Source organism: Chelon labrosus, assembly GCF_963514085.1.
Source record: "Chelon labrosus genome assembly, chromosome: 13".
In the NCBI taxonomy this organism is placed as follows: domain Eukaryota; kingdom Metazoa; phylum Chordata; class Actinopteri; order Mugiliformes; family Mugilidae; genus Chelon; species Chelon labrosus.
Window position 1 is genome coordinate 20275768 of NC_140346.1, and position 16906 is coordinate 20292673.

A 16906-nucleotide genomic window follows, 5' to 3' on the forward strand; every position below is an offset into this window, starting at 1 on the left:
AACTCCAAATGACATCAAAGTTATATGGGTGAGTAAACGATCGTATTTTATGACAGAAATAAGGTCCAGGTTGTAAAAAAATTATAATTCTCCTTTAAATCAAACAATTACAGTAATTTCCCCTTTAAGTGATTTTTTTGAAGCAGTACCGGTGTTTGCCCCCTTGGACTAAACAATTAACTTATTAATTGTTATCATATTATCATGAAATTAATTATTAGTGGCAAAAATCATGTTGAACTGAAGTAACGAAGTAATGTTCTCACGAATGAAATATGCCCATTACAATTTTAAAATCCTTTTCAGATATGTCTTTTTTGTATTTTATGAACGTAAACATACAATTTAGTATCATCAGAAACCAAATGTTATCAAATATTCACCTTTGAGAAGCAAGGACCAGTGAAGTTACAGAGAATATGAATCAGAAGCTTTGCTAATTAACTATTTGAATGCACCGTGTTTGAGTTTATCACATTATTTTGGTGTTTTCTTCCTATTTACTTGTATTCAATTCAATTTTTGTTAACGTAGCTCCAATAACAGTTCACGCTCTACAGAATCCAGAGCCTGAAAGCCCTAGAGCAAGCACTAAGGTGATAGTAAAAAAACAAAGACTCCCTTTTAACAGGAAGAAACCTTGAACAGCTCTGATGGAGGGATCCATCTGCTTGAGGCCGCCTGCTAGAGACAGGGGAGAAAAAAAAAAGAGCAGCAGCAGTGAAAAGAAAGCAAATGAGTTCATACATGCATCTGGTTAACGCATACATGCAGCATATAAACATGATTACATGATAGTAGGTGATGATACACGGGAGACTGATGGCAGATAAAAAGAAATGTCAAAGGTTTCATGTTTGTTTCATTTCTGCAGGTACACGATGGCAGTCTAACCATCCTTGGCATCACCAGAGATGACAGAGGGGCGTACACATGTCGAGCCTACAGTGACCAGGGGGAAGTGCTCCACACTACCCGTCTGTTGGTTCAAGGTAAAGTCTCCACAGATGAAACAAAGCTCTTTATCAACACGTGTTGTTGACATTTCCAGATTATGATATTAAAGAACAACGTTTCTCCTACGCTCTACCTGCAGCCTAATGTTGCATCAGTGCAGTAGTTTCATTATTTATACCTAAAGCAGCTCTTTGGTGTAGTGATGTATGTAACACACTGCCTGGGTCTGTATCAGGCAGTCAATAGCTCAGTCTGGGGCCTCCGTGCGTGCACGTGAGCCCTCGTGCACGGCCATGTGTGTACAGCAGGATCCGTCTGTGAAGAACGTCACTGTCTGTCTCCGGTCCATTAACCAGGCTCTCTGCTAGACACAGATCAGATAGATGCTCGTGATACCAGCCTCCCGTTCCCCTCTCCCTCTCCCTCTCGAGATACAGTGTGTATTTAACAAGCAACTGAGCATCTCGCTTTTATGGCAGGGTTTGGTCTATTTTTAACGCTTGACTTCTGTAGGTGCAAACACAGCAGAGGAATTACTATTCTCCTCCTTTGCGGCAGAGTAAATGTCGGCACACACACTCACACACACAGTGCAAACACGCATTAAGCGGCGGCTGTGAAGAGTGGGAGCCGGTGATGCATGTGATGCAGCCGCATTAAGGCTTCAGGCCTCCAGCGGAACCACCGGTTCGATACCTGTTCCTCCGAGCACGACGTGCTGCGGCAAGGGGCTTCTCATGTGGGAGGCGTCCGATGCATAAAACTCTTCAACTCTTCAACTACATAAAGCGTATTATTGAGTGTTTCACATTAGGTTTTGGCTGTATGGCCTGATATAGTGTTAAAAATGTTGCAGTACAAGGCCAAGTTTGAATTTCCAGTGTAGCAAGAAACTTATTTAAAAAAAATCATCATTATATTTGCACTAAAGTCAAAGATATTCTGGGAAAATTAACTACAAAAACCTGAAAAGCTGCAGAAAATACGGAGATAATTCCTACAACTTTATCCCAAAACTAAAATTATGTTTCAGTTTTCTTTGTTTTAGATATACCATGTCCTCGAGATGACTGAGAATCTTGACATGCATTAGACACCTTGCATTATCTATGACACAATGCAGTCCAGTGTGAGGTGCTACCTGAGCTGTGTCTATAAATAAAAAAAATCAAACCTGTAAAAACAACAAGAACAAAGATACCAGAACCAGGTCATCTCTCAACTTCTTTTTTTTTAACCCACCCCCCATTCATCTTGTCTCAGGATGCTGCAGAAGAACAGACACTTCCAAGTGTTGCGTTGAAATCTGATGTTGAGAGAGTCCAGCTCGTCAAAGCTGATCGTACGCCACATAAAGAGGAAGTGTCCATTAAACACCCAAAAATAAATCTACGTGGATGAATAGGTCGGCTTATGTACGCCGAGGAAACAGGCTGAAGTAAATCTAGAGCTGGAGAATACCAAAATAAATATCAGGGCTTCTATGTTTGGTTTTGTATCTATTACAAGACGCTGAGGAATAAAATTTACATAATAAGACTTTTTAATGGAACCGCTGAAAGTAGTATTTATTGTCAGGCTACTGGAGGTTTTTATGTCATTTTGTTCACCTCTTTCAGGAGGCTGCAAGGGTTACAGTATTTTAATCTCAGCCACTGATAACCTTGTCGACCTCTGTCATATTGATGTCTGAATAATGCCTGCAGGATGCACAAAGGAGGCCAATCTGTTACACCGCGGAGTGCACATGCAGAAATCTACGGTGCGGTAATAAGAAAGCCACAAAAACAAAATGTTTTCTCTGAATATTGCCTTGGAAAAAGGAAAAAAAAAAAAAAAGCGCAGCGAAATAAAAGATGTGATTACAACTCACATCCAGAGCAATAACACGCAGACATCTGAGGAGTCCTGATTCTCGCTGCGGTGATCTGTTTTTAATTGTTATGTGAGACGCTCGCACGGCGCCGCCGGTCGCCCCCACCTGACGCATAAAGCCGCGCACGCTGAGAGGAAAATAACCAGGAGGCTTGTATCTGGGCCCGCTCATAAAAGACAGCTTACCTTTCATGGCTTCTGCGGTTTTATTGAGAGTTAAGAGCAAACCTGGAGCACCTCGGGGGATGAAGAGGTTACAATGTGAAGCACGCGTGAGCCGCAACACCGACTACTATTAAGGTCACAATAGCTGGCTGCTCACTGTATTTTACATCAGGCTGCGGTGATTTATTGTAAATAATACTCAGCGTGTGCTTTTCCTCACTCTGATCTGTTGCTGAAAGAAAAAAGTTGACACTTCCAGAGTGAAAGCAGCTCAGGCATGAATATGTTGTAGAGTAGGTTTTGCTTTAACTGTATACTCTTTGACACAATCGAGCACATTTTGAATTTTTATAGTTGTACTTAAAGAAACCCGATGGAGCATTTCTAGCAGCCACTTTAATGAGTTTAGGCTCCAAAAAGATCCCAGGTTGCACTACGTTAAAGCACACGTGGCTTTCAACGTGTCCTGAGTATTAAAGCTCGGTTTAGTCTCCCGCGACGGATCTGTGCAGAGCCTACGCCGCGGCCTACTCTGTTGTTGTAAGCATTCATACTTGTGCGCTGAATCGTTGCCATCGTTCTGTAATTGCACCGGCTAGTCGGAGTTTCTGGAGTCGGGAGTGAATGAGTGTTGAACAACCGTCACTTTTAATGAAATCACATCTGAGTAGACGGTGTGTAGGAGGGAAGAAGGCCGGAGAGTTTTCTGTGCTTGTCTGGTCACTTGGAGACGTGGAGAAGGAAATGCATTTTGGACCAATTATAGCTGCTTTCTTGTTAGTTTGATTTCTTGGGAGGCGCACGTCCCACGACTTGACGAGTCGATGCAACACTGAAGCTCTAAACTAGCCTAACTGTCGTTAATAGGATGGAAACTAATGTTTTTCATCTGTATACAGTATTTGTTGATGAGTTTGATGTTTTTTTAAATGAAAGTGATGATGTAGATCCAGTCTGATGCTTCTAATATTTAGTAATAAATAGGTTAATAGATTTTAACCACTTTATTGTGAGCGCTGCATGTGGTATACTGGGTTTAACCAGGTTTTAGGTGAGTTTAAATACAGTGTCAGCGGTGGTTTATACAAAGAATGAACTGCATACTATAATTTCTATTTAATTTTTATTCTAATGTTAAATTTTAGATGCATTTTAAGCATTTGGTAGAAGTTAGAGACATGATGGCGCATCACGCAGCTAAAGAGACAGATATTATAACTCTTCATAGCTGGTGGAGACCAAAAATGGAGCTAAAAATAAAATAGTGAAAGTTGGACTTAATAATTGGCCAAATGAATCCTAATATTCCTCTGTAACTGCTGGATGTGTGAAGTAAACTGTTTACCAACAAGTTCACCGTATCAACTTGACAGGTGACAGCTTTAAAGTGGCGTTGAGAGTTTCCGTACCGCCGGACGACACCCGTAACTCTTGTCTTCTGTTTCCCTCAGGGCCTCCATACATCGTCTCACCACCCGAAAACGTCACTGTAAACATATCCCAGAATGCACTCTTCACCTGCCAAGCGGAGGCGTATCCCGGCAACCTGACCTACACCTGGTTTTGGGAAGAGGATAACGTCTACTTCAAGAAGTAAAGTTATGATCGAGTTCACTTCTGTACTGTAGCGGCGCCGGCTTTGTCTCAAGTTAAGACCTTAAGAGACTTGGTTATTCAGATCACCACCACCGCGCAGGCCTTCATCCCAGAGCTTTTGTGCCTCTGTGCACGCCGCTGTGTTTTATTTTGAGCGACTGTGCGTGCCGTCCCGCTGCGACCCCGGAGGCAGTAAATGCAGGCCTGCCGGTGGTCCGTCTGCAGCGTGCCAGCCGAGTCAGTTCTCTCTGACGGTCACATGACTCGGGTTCCTTGTGTCATCTTATGCCTCTCATGCAGTGATGATCTGAAGCATAGCCAGGTCCTCTGCGGGCTCCCCAGAGCAGGTCTTTAGAGTCCGAGAGTGGTTTTTACAGCGAGCAAGTGACAGACAGAACAAGTGGGGAGGAAGTGAATGTGGTTTTGACTGGCGGTGAAAACAAGTGTCTGAGGGATATCAGCAGAGGAAGTGCCCCAACTAATTTCAAACAGTGCTGTCAATCTCATTTTTTTGCAGGATAGGTGAGATTTACTTGAGGGGACTGTACAATATTTAACTGCTGTCACTTTATAATAAGAGTTTATACTTCGAGCTGAGCAACGAGAGAGAGGAGCTGGTATTTATCAGACCTCTAATAATTAGATTTAAAAATGCTGTGAGAGCAAACTGCTGACTGACAGGAACAAGACACATTTATCACTTTGCCCAACTTACAGCAAAGAATTTTTTGCATACACTGTTCAAACACATTATGAATTTAAATATACAGCTAGTCAACTATTTTATAGAGGTAACACTTCTTAGCTGCCTGGATTTTTTTCACCACAGATGTTGGCACACTTCAAATTTCTTGTGTTATTTTTATTTAAATTATTCTTTATCTGTGCTTCTCGGTAAAGTTTAAACTACTGCTACTCATCTTGTACTCGTGTGTGACGCCAGGGTGTGAAAAACATGTTTGTAATCCATTAATAAATTGTTAATAAGCTGATTTTTAAGCATCTCTTTTCCAGAAGTGGTGTCCAATCAGTCAGAGTCAGGTCATTAAGTTGCAGACGTCTTTAAATAATTAATTAAGCATTTGTAAAGTCTAAATTTGTTGAAGTTAAACATAAAATAAAGCGGTCCTGCTTTATTTAAAGGTGTTTTCAGTCTGAGCTTCGACTCTTATGCATTGTAAATGATGACGTAATATGGCGTGGACAAGGAGAACATTTAAATGTGTTTCATTTGAGACGGTGTCAGGGGGTGAAACATGAAGTCTGCACCGGTTGGCGATTATGGCAGACTGATTTGAGTCTCTGCACTCCTGTGCTCTCCGGATCCCTCTCAGTTGGCTGCTGGTTGACTCTCTGCTGCTCTCTTATGGCACCCTGATGTAACTTAGCAGCAGACGTGTTGCCCTGTCCTGTTGGTGTGTCTCAGCGATGTGACAAAACATCTGTGTCTTCATTGCAGTGACCTGAAGCTGCGAGTGCGCATCCTCATCGACGGCACCCTTATCATCTTCCGGGTCAAGCCGGAGGACGCTGGGAAGTACACCTGCAGTCCGAGCAACAGCCTCGGCATCTCGCCCTCGGCATCGGCCTACCTGACTGTTCAGTGTGAGTGTTACCGTGGCAACAAAGTGGAGGGGGAGGGGTGGGGAGACGGCACAAGCACAGCGAGCTGCGCGAGGAGAAGGGAACAGCAGCAGCAGCAGCAGCAGCAGCATGGAGGCTGCTGTAGTATTTGGCGGCGCTGCTCCACGACTGTAACGCAAAGTAACCTTCTTGAATTTCAAGGTCAGGTGTTGCGGGGAGGCGGCAGAGTACCCCCCCTTCACCGCTCTGACTGAGCCTCTGTGACTGTTTTCTTATTCTCAGTGGATTTTGAGGATTGAATTATCATCTAATCCGACTCCAGCCTCATGTCTCTGCACAAAGATGGAGGCAGACTCGTCCTCAGACTCCATCTTTCCTGGTCTCTTTTTCAGTCTGGCCCCCTGCTACACGAAATGGTGACGTCCCCCGTACATCAGCTGGTACTGATGAGAGAGGAACGCCACTCCCGGCCGCGTGACGTTTCATCTCCAGCCCTCAGTGCGGAGCTAATTTGCTCCCAAGTTGCTGCTGGTCATTGATTATTGTGCTACAGTTTGAGAGAGAGAGAGAAAAGAGAGAGAGAGCTGGGGGGATTCACAGCACTGCAGCCACTGATTTCATCACTGGCCTCAAATACAGCTGACCAAAATGAAACCGGTGGCCTGGGCTGCACATGCAAAGCAAACTCTTGTCTTTGTGTGTGAAGCATCAATGACAGAAATACAATTAATAGACATTCATAAAGAGGGAAATATGCATTGAACCTCAAAACCCCACCTCACACAGTAATGCTGTAATGCTGCACCACATCTCGTGCATGTGCAGAGATTATGTTTTAAACTCTCTTGCAGTCTGTCGCCTAATCTCTCTTCCTCTAATTCCCCTTTCAGCACCCCCTTTTTGTCCAAGCACGGAAGATGTTATTTTCCCCATAATGTCCCTCAGTCATGGGAAAATCCTTTGTAAAATATATTTCTCAAATATTAAAGCTGCTGTTATTTTAAATAAATTTAGAAGAATTGGATTAAACTAGTGTATTAAATTGTATTTTTTATAACATTCGTTGTTATGCAGATGACCTGCTATGCTCTCTCTAAGAAAGACACTAATATCCTGCTCGGACAATGATGAGTTTTTGTGAAATGTCGATTTCGACGTGAACGTGCATGCGTGACCCTGGTCTTCTCTTCACCACCAGACCCCGCCCGAGTGATCAACATGCCCCCGGTCATCTACGTCCCACGGAAACTGCCAGGCATCATCCGCTGCCCGGTGGACGCGAACCCACCCGTGACGTCGGTGAAGTGGGAGAAAGACGGCTATCCGTTAAGAGTGGAAAAGGTCGGTCCGCCACAGGGCTTTCTTGCTTTCTCAGAGTTTGATATGGCTGTAATGTAAACATTTAAGAACAGTTATTGGCATCTTTTTAAAAGAGTCAAACTTGATTACAGTTGATTCATTGCTCTGGAAGTGGACATTTATTATAAGTTCAATTTACCCTGTACCCAACTACACGAAGAACGTTTAACGCTTGTTTATGTTTCCGCACCACTTTTATCTGTCATCTTTTCAGAAAACACATAAAAAAAACAAGCATGATACAAAATGATGGGAGCCGGATGCTTGCATTGTTTAGTTTGTGTACAAAAAAGCAGCTTCTCCCTTCTCTCAAAGAGACGTTTCCCCTCTAACCTTCAAGGATAGTTTAATTTGTGTAACCATTTGATGCCCAAAGAGATTAAACTATTAAGAAGGTATAAACCGTCTGAAATTCAAAGGGGAACTACTGTTTTTTACAATCTGGACCTTATTTCTGGCATAAAATACAATCATTTACTCACCCATATAACTTTGGTGTAACTTGGAGTCGTTCTTCAGATATTTAGATCTGCGTATATCCATATAGAAGGAGTGACTGGGGCACCGAAACGCAGCCTCTAAATAACGTATTATCTGCCGCTAAACTCGTTCATTTCACCAATATTTTGTTATGATACGCTTTTTACGATCCCTAAGATTGATCTTGTGACCCCTTTGGAGGCGCCCAAGCCTTATGCTGTGAACCATTAGCTAAAGCGACCGAGCTAAATCTACGTAATGTTGCCTACTTCTAAGACATTTTGCAGATGATACTTATGAACTTTTACTCATCTTGCATTTCTGCATTGCTGCTTTTTTGTACTAGTTAAAGATCTTTGTCCTACTTCCACCGCAATCAATTTTCACACACGCTGTAAAGCAATTAATACAGGAGCTATTAACAACGCTTTATTTTGTCATTTCAGCATTGTCCTTTTAAATGTTGCCCCCTAGACACAGTGTCTCCCTCGTTGTGTTTTAGAGCTCTCCATCTGTTGCTCTATTTATCTACTTTCTCTGTCTGTATTAAATAAACTTCTTCTTCTCTATTCATCTGATTTAAAAGAATTTTGGGGATCTTTGTTTTCTCGTGCAGTTCAGAAACATTTAGATGGGACCCTGAGAGTTCAGGAAAACCCCCTGAAATCAAGCATTTCAGATGCCCCCCTTGTCTTGTAGTACCCCGGTTGGAGCTTGATGCCAGATGGAAGTATCCGGGTGGCGGAGGCCACAGAAGACTCCCTGGGCACCTACACCTGTGTGCCTTACAACGCCCTGGGTACCATGGGCATGTCCCCCCCTGCCACTTTGGTGCTAAAGGTACATTGCTGCTCTTTTTTTTTTTATTATTGTGTTGTTTAGTTTATGTGTATTTCCGCTTATTAGTTTGTGTGTTTTTGTCAAGGATCCCCCTTACTTTAATGTGAGGCCTGGGGGGGAGTACCGTCAGGAGGCTGGGAGAGAGCTAGTAATCCCCTGTGCTGCTTCTGGAGACCCTGATATACCAACCATCACCTGGAGAAAGGTGCCATAGAAAAACACACACCGCAACAAATCTCCTGAAATAAAATAACATATAAGTTTGTTTTTACCTTTGATGAACTTTGATGAAATATCTGTTTGCCAACTGCTTAACCATGTCCCTGTAATGTCCATGTCCATTGAAGGTGGGGAAGCCAAGCAGGAGTAAGCACAACATCCTACCCAGTGGCAGCTTACAGTTTGTGTCCCTCAGCAAGGAGGACCATGGAGAATGGGAGTGTGTAGCCACCAATGTGGTCACGAGCATCACTGCCAGCACGCGTATCCTAGTCATCGGTACAAACCATCTGCACACGGCGCTCTCAGTTTGCTCTTCACCTCTTCTTCTTTTGAGTTTCACTGTGATCCCACTCTGCTGTGTGGTTTGAGTGATTTGCTTGGAAGAAGAGGTGACCCTCATCCCTCAAACTCCTCACCTCCACCCCATTCCCCCCATGGGCTTGATTAAAGTTTAATTTGATCTTATCTGAAATATCTTCATACAGTTAATTCAAAGCCTGAATCCATAACTACAGTGTGCGGTATCCGGCCTGTTGCTAAAACACCACTGCCTTTGTCTGCTGAGAGACGAAGGACATCTTTTTACCTGAATATTGATTGACTGGAGTGTTGACAAAGCAAATTATAAAGTTCAAACACGGCTTTTGAAGGTCCTGACTCACAACGATTGAATTGTTAGGTCAATCTTTATATTTGTTATCTCGTTTAGAAAAGTCAGAGTGGGTTTGAAAAGATGCAAAAAATAAAATTGCACCTTTTTGATTCTATTATCTAATTATATGGCTTTTCCCTTTAAGTACCTTTTGTAATCGTTGTGATACAAAATTGATAATGTAGCACTGATTATACCTTTCGCTTGCTCAAGTGTGACAGCGTCTCTATGGCTATAATAGCAGCTATTTTGTAAATTGCGCTGCGTTTTAAAACGGCTTCAATGATAATATAATTATGGCAAATGATGAGAATTACACGTTTCTCTAAATATTTAGTAAATGTGCGCCTTGATTTTCAGATTCTTGTCCAGGCTTTTAAAAGAAGACGCAAACTGCTGAGTAATTTAGCTGCTAATTAGGTACAAAAATTAAGTAATGGAAATGGAATAATCTGCTAAACTAGGTACAGTTCAGCTAAATATTTCTGGATAGGAGAGTAGTTATGTGTTTCTGGCAATCTCACTTTTGTTAATTGACAAGAAACCTGAAGATAAAATTGTTCATGGAATGAAACAAAAGTCAAACTGTGGACTTTGGGCCAAAGGCTTGCACTTTATTACTGGATTATTGTTTTAAATATTGTTTAAAAACAATAGTATCTCCTTAACAGACTTTTACATAAGCATTTTATAAATTAGTTTAAAAAAATTATCCATTTTAGGTTTTTGTTTTCCTTCATACTAAGGAGTGAGAGGATTTACACAACTCTGATGTCTTTAGCTATTTGCTAAAAGTTAGCTCAGCTTAGCTTAGCTTAGTGTAAAGACTGAGGATAGGTGGACACAGCATGACTCTCCAAAGGTTTTTAAAAAAAAAAAATCAATTATGTTTTTACTAAACGTAAGAAAAAACAATTAAGATACTTTATGCTAACTCTTTTGCTATGCTATGTTATCTTTAAATCTAGCTTAATGTTGCTGCCTTCAAATCAAGTTGTAGCACCTACGTAGACTTGTTTCCAGAAACGGCGCAGGTGCACTGTAAATTAATATATTGTAATTAAGTCAGATTAGGTTTTGTAATTTTAAAATATGTTTGAGTTGAATGTCAATATCCCCAGTGGCCTCCTCTTTTCATTTCCTGTATTAGCTTACCTTGTCATTAGCCTGCTAACTGTTAGCCTCCGTGAGTTCTAGACAGCCACGGTTGCCTAGCAGCAATGGTAGCGATGATTCCCGCTTAAACACGACTTCCCGGGAGGTCACACGTTCCATTTGAAGGCAGCAAGTTTTGCAAACAGATCCGAGAGCCATAAAAGTGAACCGTTCCATTACATCTGCTAGACTGTGAAAAGTGAGCGGGTCAGTTGAGTCCCATGGAGTCGCTATAGGGCTCCCTCCTGAGTGTCAGCCGGCAGGTGTCACAGGCTGCTGCAGACAGCTGTGCTCCTCAGACCTTGCTCAGGTCTCCTGTTTGTCCCGGTGTGAAGCAACTGGCTTTGGGCCACGCTGCACAGCTGTTAGGTGGGTGGGATGAGCGGAGCTGCAGACAGCTCTGCCGCTTTCCAACTTGACCTTACGCTGGTCGCCACCTCTGCCTGCGTCACATCGCCCGCCGAGAGATGCCAGACGCATGATGCAGCAATGTTTTCAGGATGAAAACACTCATCAGTTGCATTTTTTTTACTTCAGAGTCAGACATGAGAGTGAAACGTTCACATAAACAGGATATTTACAGCTTAATTACTTCCCAGTGACATTAAATAATAAGTGAACATGGTTGTATACTTGATCAGTAAGTGAGTACATGTGCATTATATATTTATGTCCACTCTGTCTCTGTCTCTGAACCACTCAGGCACCAGCCCACACGCTCCTGGCAATATCCATGTACTGCCCTCAACAACCTCTGCTAATGTGTCCTGGGAACCGGGTTATGATGGCGGCTTCGAACAGACGTTCTCTGTGTGGTACGGTCCAGTGTGAGTGCTCTCAGTTTACTTTAAAACAATGGCGGCAGCCTGTCGAAGTGGAAGCACCACATGAAGTTATCGGCGCAGTTTGACATACAGCAGGAGCCGTTCTTCCACTGATGATGATGATGAAAGATGAAATTCAGTCAGAGGCTCTCGACAGAATTGTTTTGACAGCTCATTTCTCTGGGTATTTAGCTGACGTGAATAATTCATGATGCGTTCTGGGAACATAATGGAGCGTTAGTGCAGAACAATCCCATCCAGCTTCATACATGTTCGCCTGGTCAGGAAAGAGAATATTATTGACTTTTCAATGCATGAAATCAAGACAGGGACTTCATATGGGGCTGGAACTTTAAATATGTGAGTCAAAGTTTTGTAATTTCCTCAGTGAGAGATTATTATATATTAAGTACCTTTCACATTATAGAGCCAGACACATTATGGTCCCATGGAGTGTAGTATTATGGATATACACACAAAATAATAACGCTTGTATGATAGAAAATAATGATAAATAAAAAAAAAAAAAAGTTGTTTTTCACCGATATGGCCAATGCACTTTTTTTAAATTATAGCGGTATATAACAAAATATAAATATAACTGGAGTAAAGGCTAAAATTTAGACGTTTTATTGTCTTTGTTTCTGAAGTGGGCCGTTAAGTCATCTTAAAGGTTAGAAGTATAAAAGATGTATTTAAAAAATCCAAGATGAGACAGTACAATTTGACTTGAGTGCACTCGCGAAATAATAAATGACAATATTGTAGTAATAAAATCAAATGGAAAAACACAGACCTGTACAAAATCAATAAAATTATATAATTATAGCTTAAAATCCATACAAAATGGATGAATGACCGTAAGAAAACAAATCGATAGGATGCTGTAAAAAAAAAAAGATGATTTAATAAAATAAATGGTTAAATAAAACAAAACCTGGTCTAAAGGTGTAAACCTTTTCTCCTGCTCTCTGATCCTTTGAGCATGAAATTAAAAGCTGCTTCATCAAAAGTTTTCCTCCATCACATTGAAACAGAACCTGAGGGGCCGTCGGGGTTCATAATTCAAAAAATTAAGACCAGTAGGCTGCTTTAGGTCCTTCAGGCGCTTTAAAGAAGTATTATATATTCTAGCAGGTCTCAGATTCACTGCAAACTGCCATGTGATTAAACAAGACTTTTTTCATCATTTTACCTTAATTGCTCTGTATTTATTATTCTGTTTGTCTCATTTCCGTCCCCAGGTCAAAGAGAATGGACTACGGTCCTCACGACTGGCATTCGATGCCGGTTTCTGGTGCTCAGACCTGGTTGGTGGTGCCAGGGCTGGAGCCTGGGACAGAGTACCAGTTCAGTGTGTTGGCACAAAACAAACTGGGCACGGGCCCATTCAGTGAAGTTGTGACAGTCAACACTGCAGGTGGGCACCGCTAATCAAAGGTTGTTCCAAACATGTTTACCGCTTCTTGACTGAACCCGCTGAGGTGCACTGAGCCGAGACTCTATTTATAATTTTAGAATATGATCAGTCTCCATATGGAAAACGCTGCCCTCTAGTGATGAATCACTTCATGTAGATTATCTCAAAAATCCTTCACTCTTCCCGTCACTTTCACTTTTACTGTTTTCCAGATTTCTCCAAACTGCGAAAATCCAAATGAGAGGTCAAAGTTGCACATTTGCATTTTCATCTCAGTCACTCTCAGTAACTTGTCTGCGCTCCAAGCAACAAGCAATTGCAGCTATAACAGCTGCGTGGGCTTTTTAAACCCTGAGTCTCAGCTTTCAGGCTACATATGATTTATCCTGGGGTGTTGGCTTAGTGTGTGAGCCAGAAGTGAATTTAGGAGGGCATTTTGGGTTCTTAATGTTAATATTTTTTCTAAACAGATGCTTAATCGAGCCATTAACACAAAAAAAATATGCGTCAAAGCACCAGTGTCCTTGTAGTAGAAGATGCAAATACATAATTATTATGTGAAGCAAGAGAACCAGTTTAATCATAAATTTAAAAGTTAGATTGAATTATTATGATCAAATTATTTTATTATCCTCTTCACATCAAAGAAACCAGATTCATACTTTTAAGCATTTTTATTCTCATTTATTAAAGCACTCTGTTTTAATTGCGTGCATAACGCTCTGCTGGTGATTAAAACTGCTCATAAATCAAGGTCTGTCTGCCTTCTTGTTAGAGGGTGTTGTTTTGATAGATAAACTAATATATCCACGCAGTGTTAGTGATGATATGACTAAGCAGACCAGATGTGATCTGACATGCAGCGTACGCGCCTGAGATTATCAGGCAGGTAGGGGACGCGCTGGACTTCAAGGTTCACATTTTCATTAAGTAGCAGACACGTTTTAATAATCTGTTGAAAGCAGGAAAGACACAGGTGCAGCTAATGACCTCAGTGCTGGCACCGCTCCATTTAGGTGTGCCCATGTACCAGCCTGAGAAATACCAACGGTCTTATTAACGCCATTCGCCCCGCCTGTGTTTGACAAGTCAACATGTTTGCAAAGAGAAAAGTATTTTTAAAGAACGGCTCGTCAGTGAACCCAGCTGAATGTGGGAAACTGAGGCTGAATTAAATGTGTGTCGTATTTAAAATTAATGTCTTGGCCAGAAAAATATACAATACAAAAAAATACAATAAAAATAACAAAGAAGTGAAAGTTTTGAATGAAGCTCTGCACTTAGTTTGATTATTATTATTACTATTATTTTAAATCCATAAAATTAACCGGAGAGTTGTCGATTAAAGAAAACGTAATTTCAGGGACTTAACCGCAGTAATGTCTTTGCATTCACGGCTTTGTGCAGTGTAAACACGGATTGTGTTCCACGATGCCAACAAAAGAAAAGCTTCCTTTCATTCAACAAAGGCTAAATGAGGCTTGGAAAGTTCTGACCTAATTCACACACTCGGATGTCAGCCAGTAGATGGATGGCAGTGGACAAAAGGGTTTCTGCTTTGTCGTGCCTTGCTCCACAATTCAGTTATTAATGAAATATTGGAGGCTTATCACATATATCTGAAACATATAAAATGGACAGCAGTTGTGGATTGATTAACTGAACATTTGAACAGATAGTAAAAGGTCTTATCCTCTAACGTTGTACAGAAGACTAGAGCATTTCTGTGATTCTTTTTAAGGAGTCAAGTCACAAAAAAACTGATAAAATGACTGTTTTAGTTTTCTTTACGTCCGTGTGATTTTGAAGTGAAGCTGGCTGCGAGTATTCAGTCTGAGGTCAAGTGGTTCAGTGGTGGGGTTGCATATTCAGTGAGGCTTGTGTCTTTCAAATCAAGTAAATCATTGATTTTAGCCGTGCTACTTCTCCGCTTTGGTCCTTGTGGAAATATCTGAACTACTAGTCGGGGATAGCAATGAAATTCTGCACAGTGATTTTCCTCAGAGGATGAATCCTACTTATTCTGATGCCATGACATTACCCCTAGTGCCACCAACAGGTTTGACTAAAATCTCTTAGACAACTTAGATGAATGTTAATGAAGCTTTGTACAGACTCAGCCATGATTCGTGGTTCCCTGAGGATGAATGCTTATAACATTGATGGTCCTCTGACTGTCAGATTACCACTTATCCTGTGAGATATCTCAACATCTATTTCCTAGATTGGCACAAAACCTTGTATAAACATTCATGGTCCCCAGACAATGCCTTGTAGCCTTTAGTCTTGTACACAGCCATGAAGTTGACCTATGCAGTTTTATTGGAAATATCTCTATTGGAGGAATTGGCATTTAATGTAACGTTGATTGACATGACCTTCATCTGCACTAGTTTGGCGCTATTTAGCATGATAGGATACGGAGTTAAAACTGGAATCATAATCAAGATCACGCAGTCTTAGCTTCACTGCTAGCAGTGTCACTCATTGTAAGCAAATTAGCAGTGTAGATGTTGTTAGCATGCTGATGCTACAGGAACCTCAGAGTTGTTAGCATCGGTGTAAACTTAATCCTGCTATTCCAACATGTTACCAGAGTATTACACTGTCAGGAATCATTTAAAGTTTCCTCTTTAACATTAATTCTGGTCTGCAGGCTCTCCTCTGGGTACCCCAGAACCACTGGTGCTTCTTACTCCACCACGGTGCCTCACAGCCAATCGCACGCAGCACGGTGTCCTCCTCACGTGGCTCCCTCCAGCCAACCACTCCTCGCCCATCGACCGGTACATCATGGAGTTCCGGCTTGGGGAGAGGTGGGAGGTCCTGGACGACCTGATTCCATCCACTGAGACCGAGCTCATAGCCAGAGACCTCGTTCAGGTCTGTCAACGTTTTAATGTGGACACTTCATGTTAATAATCAGAATATTTCATATTAAAGTCAGGATTCCACATGTTTTCTTTGGTGTGTCTTTCTGATAGGAGTCCTGGTATGAGTTTCGAGTGATGGCCGTCATGGATGACCTGATCAGTGAGAGCAGCAATGTAGTGGGCGTGTCTAGCACAGGTGAGCGTCTCCTCGCAAAGAATACATTTGAGTTTTGTGTTTGTTGTGCCCCCTTTTTTGACCCTCTTCGCCTGCCCCATCAGATCCCTTCCCTCCGGTGGAGGTGCCTGACGAGGGGCTGGCGCGGCCTGTGGTGGCAGGTGTTGTGGCAACAATCTGTTTTCTGGCAGCGGCAGTACTGTTCAGCACTCTGGCTGCGTGCTTTGTCAATAAGCAACACCGTCGCAAACTCAAACGTAAACCAGGTTGGTTCCCATCTTTAACTAGTTGACATGTATTACACATAGTTCGTGTTGTGGATGGGTCAGACGTGTGGCAATGGAGGCTCTTGTTTGGACACGAAGAGACAGAAAACTAAAAACCAAGATGCTGCCTAGAAATGGGGTTGTGTTGAATGTGAAAAAAGTGAACGGCGACCTGTTAACTGACGTTTTCAGAAATACAGAGGTGAATTATAAGTTAATATACTGTAATTTACTCAAGGTAGCCAGAGCTACATTTTCTGCTGGGTCTTTTTTTTTTGTCTGTGCTCAGGTCCCCGTTGTCTCATACTATGTCAATGGAGGTTTTCAGCAAAGGAAATGCTAAATTTAAATGTGTTTGTCCTCTCAGATCCTCCCTTGTCGGTGACACACTTCAGGAAAAGCATTGAGTCGCCGTAAGTAAAGCCACGCCAGAGCCCCTGCAGTCTGCCAGAGGTGGTCACTA

At 41.9% G+C, this 16906-nt stretch overlaps 1 protein-coding gene across 1 annotated transcript in view; it reads left to right on the forward strand.

Moving 5' to 3' along the window:
- Positions 1 to 16906, forward strand: part of igsf9ba (immunoglobulin superfamily, member 9Ba) — a 71884-nt gene that overhangs the window by 45909 nt on the left and 9069 nt on the right. The window contains exons 5-17 of the mRNA XM_084559341.1: positions 875 to 992; positions 4449 to 4590; positions 6053 to 6198; positions 7376 to 7518; positions 8716 to 8856; positions 8942 to 9061; positions 9204 to 9354; positions 11589 to 11712; positions 12954 to 13129; positions 15786 to 16012; positions 16114 to 16198; positions 16282 to 16443; positions 16811 to 16856. Of these exons, the coding sequence (XP_084415467.1) occupies positions 875 to 992; positions 4449 to 4590; positions 6053 to 6198; positions 7376 to 7518; positions 8716 to 8856; positions 8942 to 9061; positions 9204 to 9354; positions 11589 to 11712; positions 12954 to 13129; positions 15786 to 16012; positions 16114 to 16198; positions 16282 to 16443; positions 16811 to 16856 (1781 nt within the window). The remainder of the gene's footprint in view (positions 1 to 874; positions 993 to 4448; positions 4591 to 6052; positions 6199 to 7375; positions 7519 to 8715; positions 8857 to 8941; positions 9062 to 9203; positions 9355 to 11588; positions 11713 to 12953; positions 13130 to 15785; positions 16013 to 16113; positions 16199 to 16281; positions 16444 to 16810; positions 16857 to 16906) is intronic.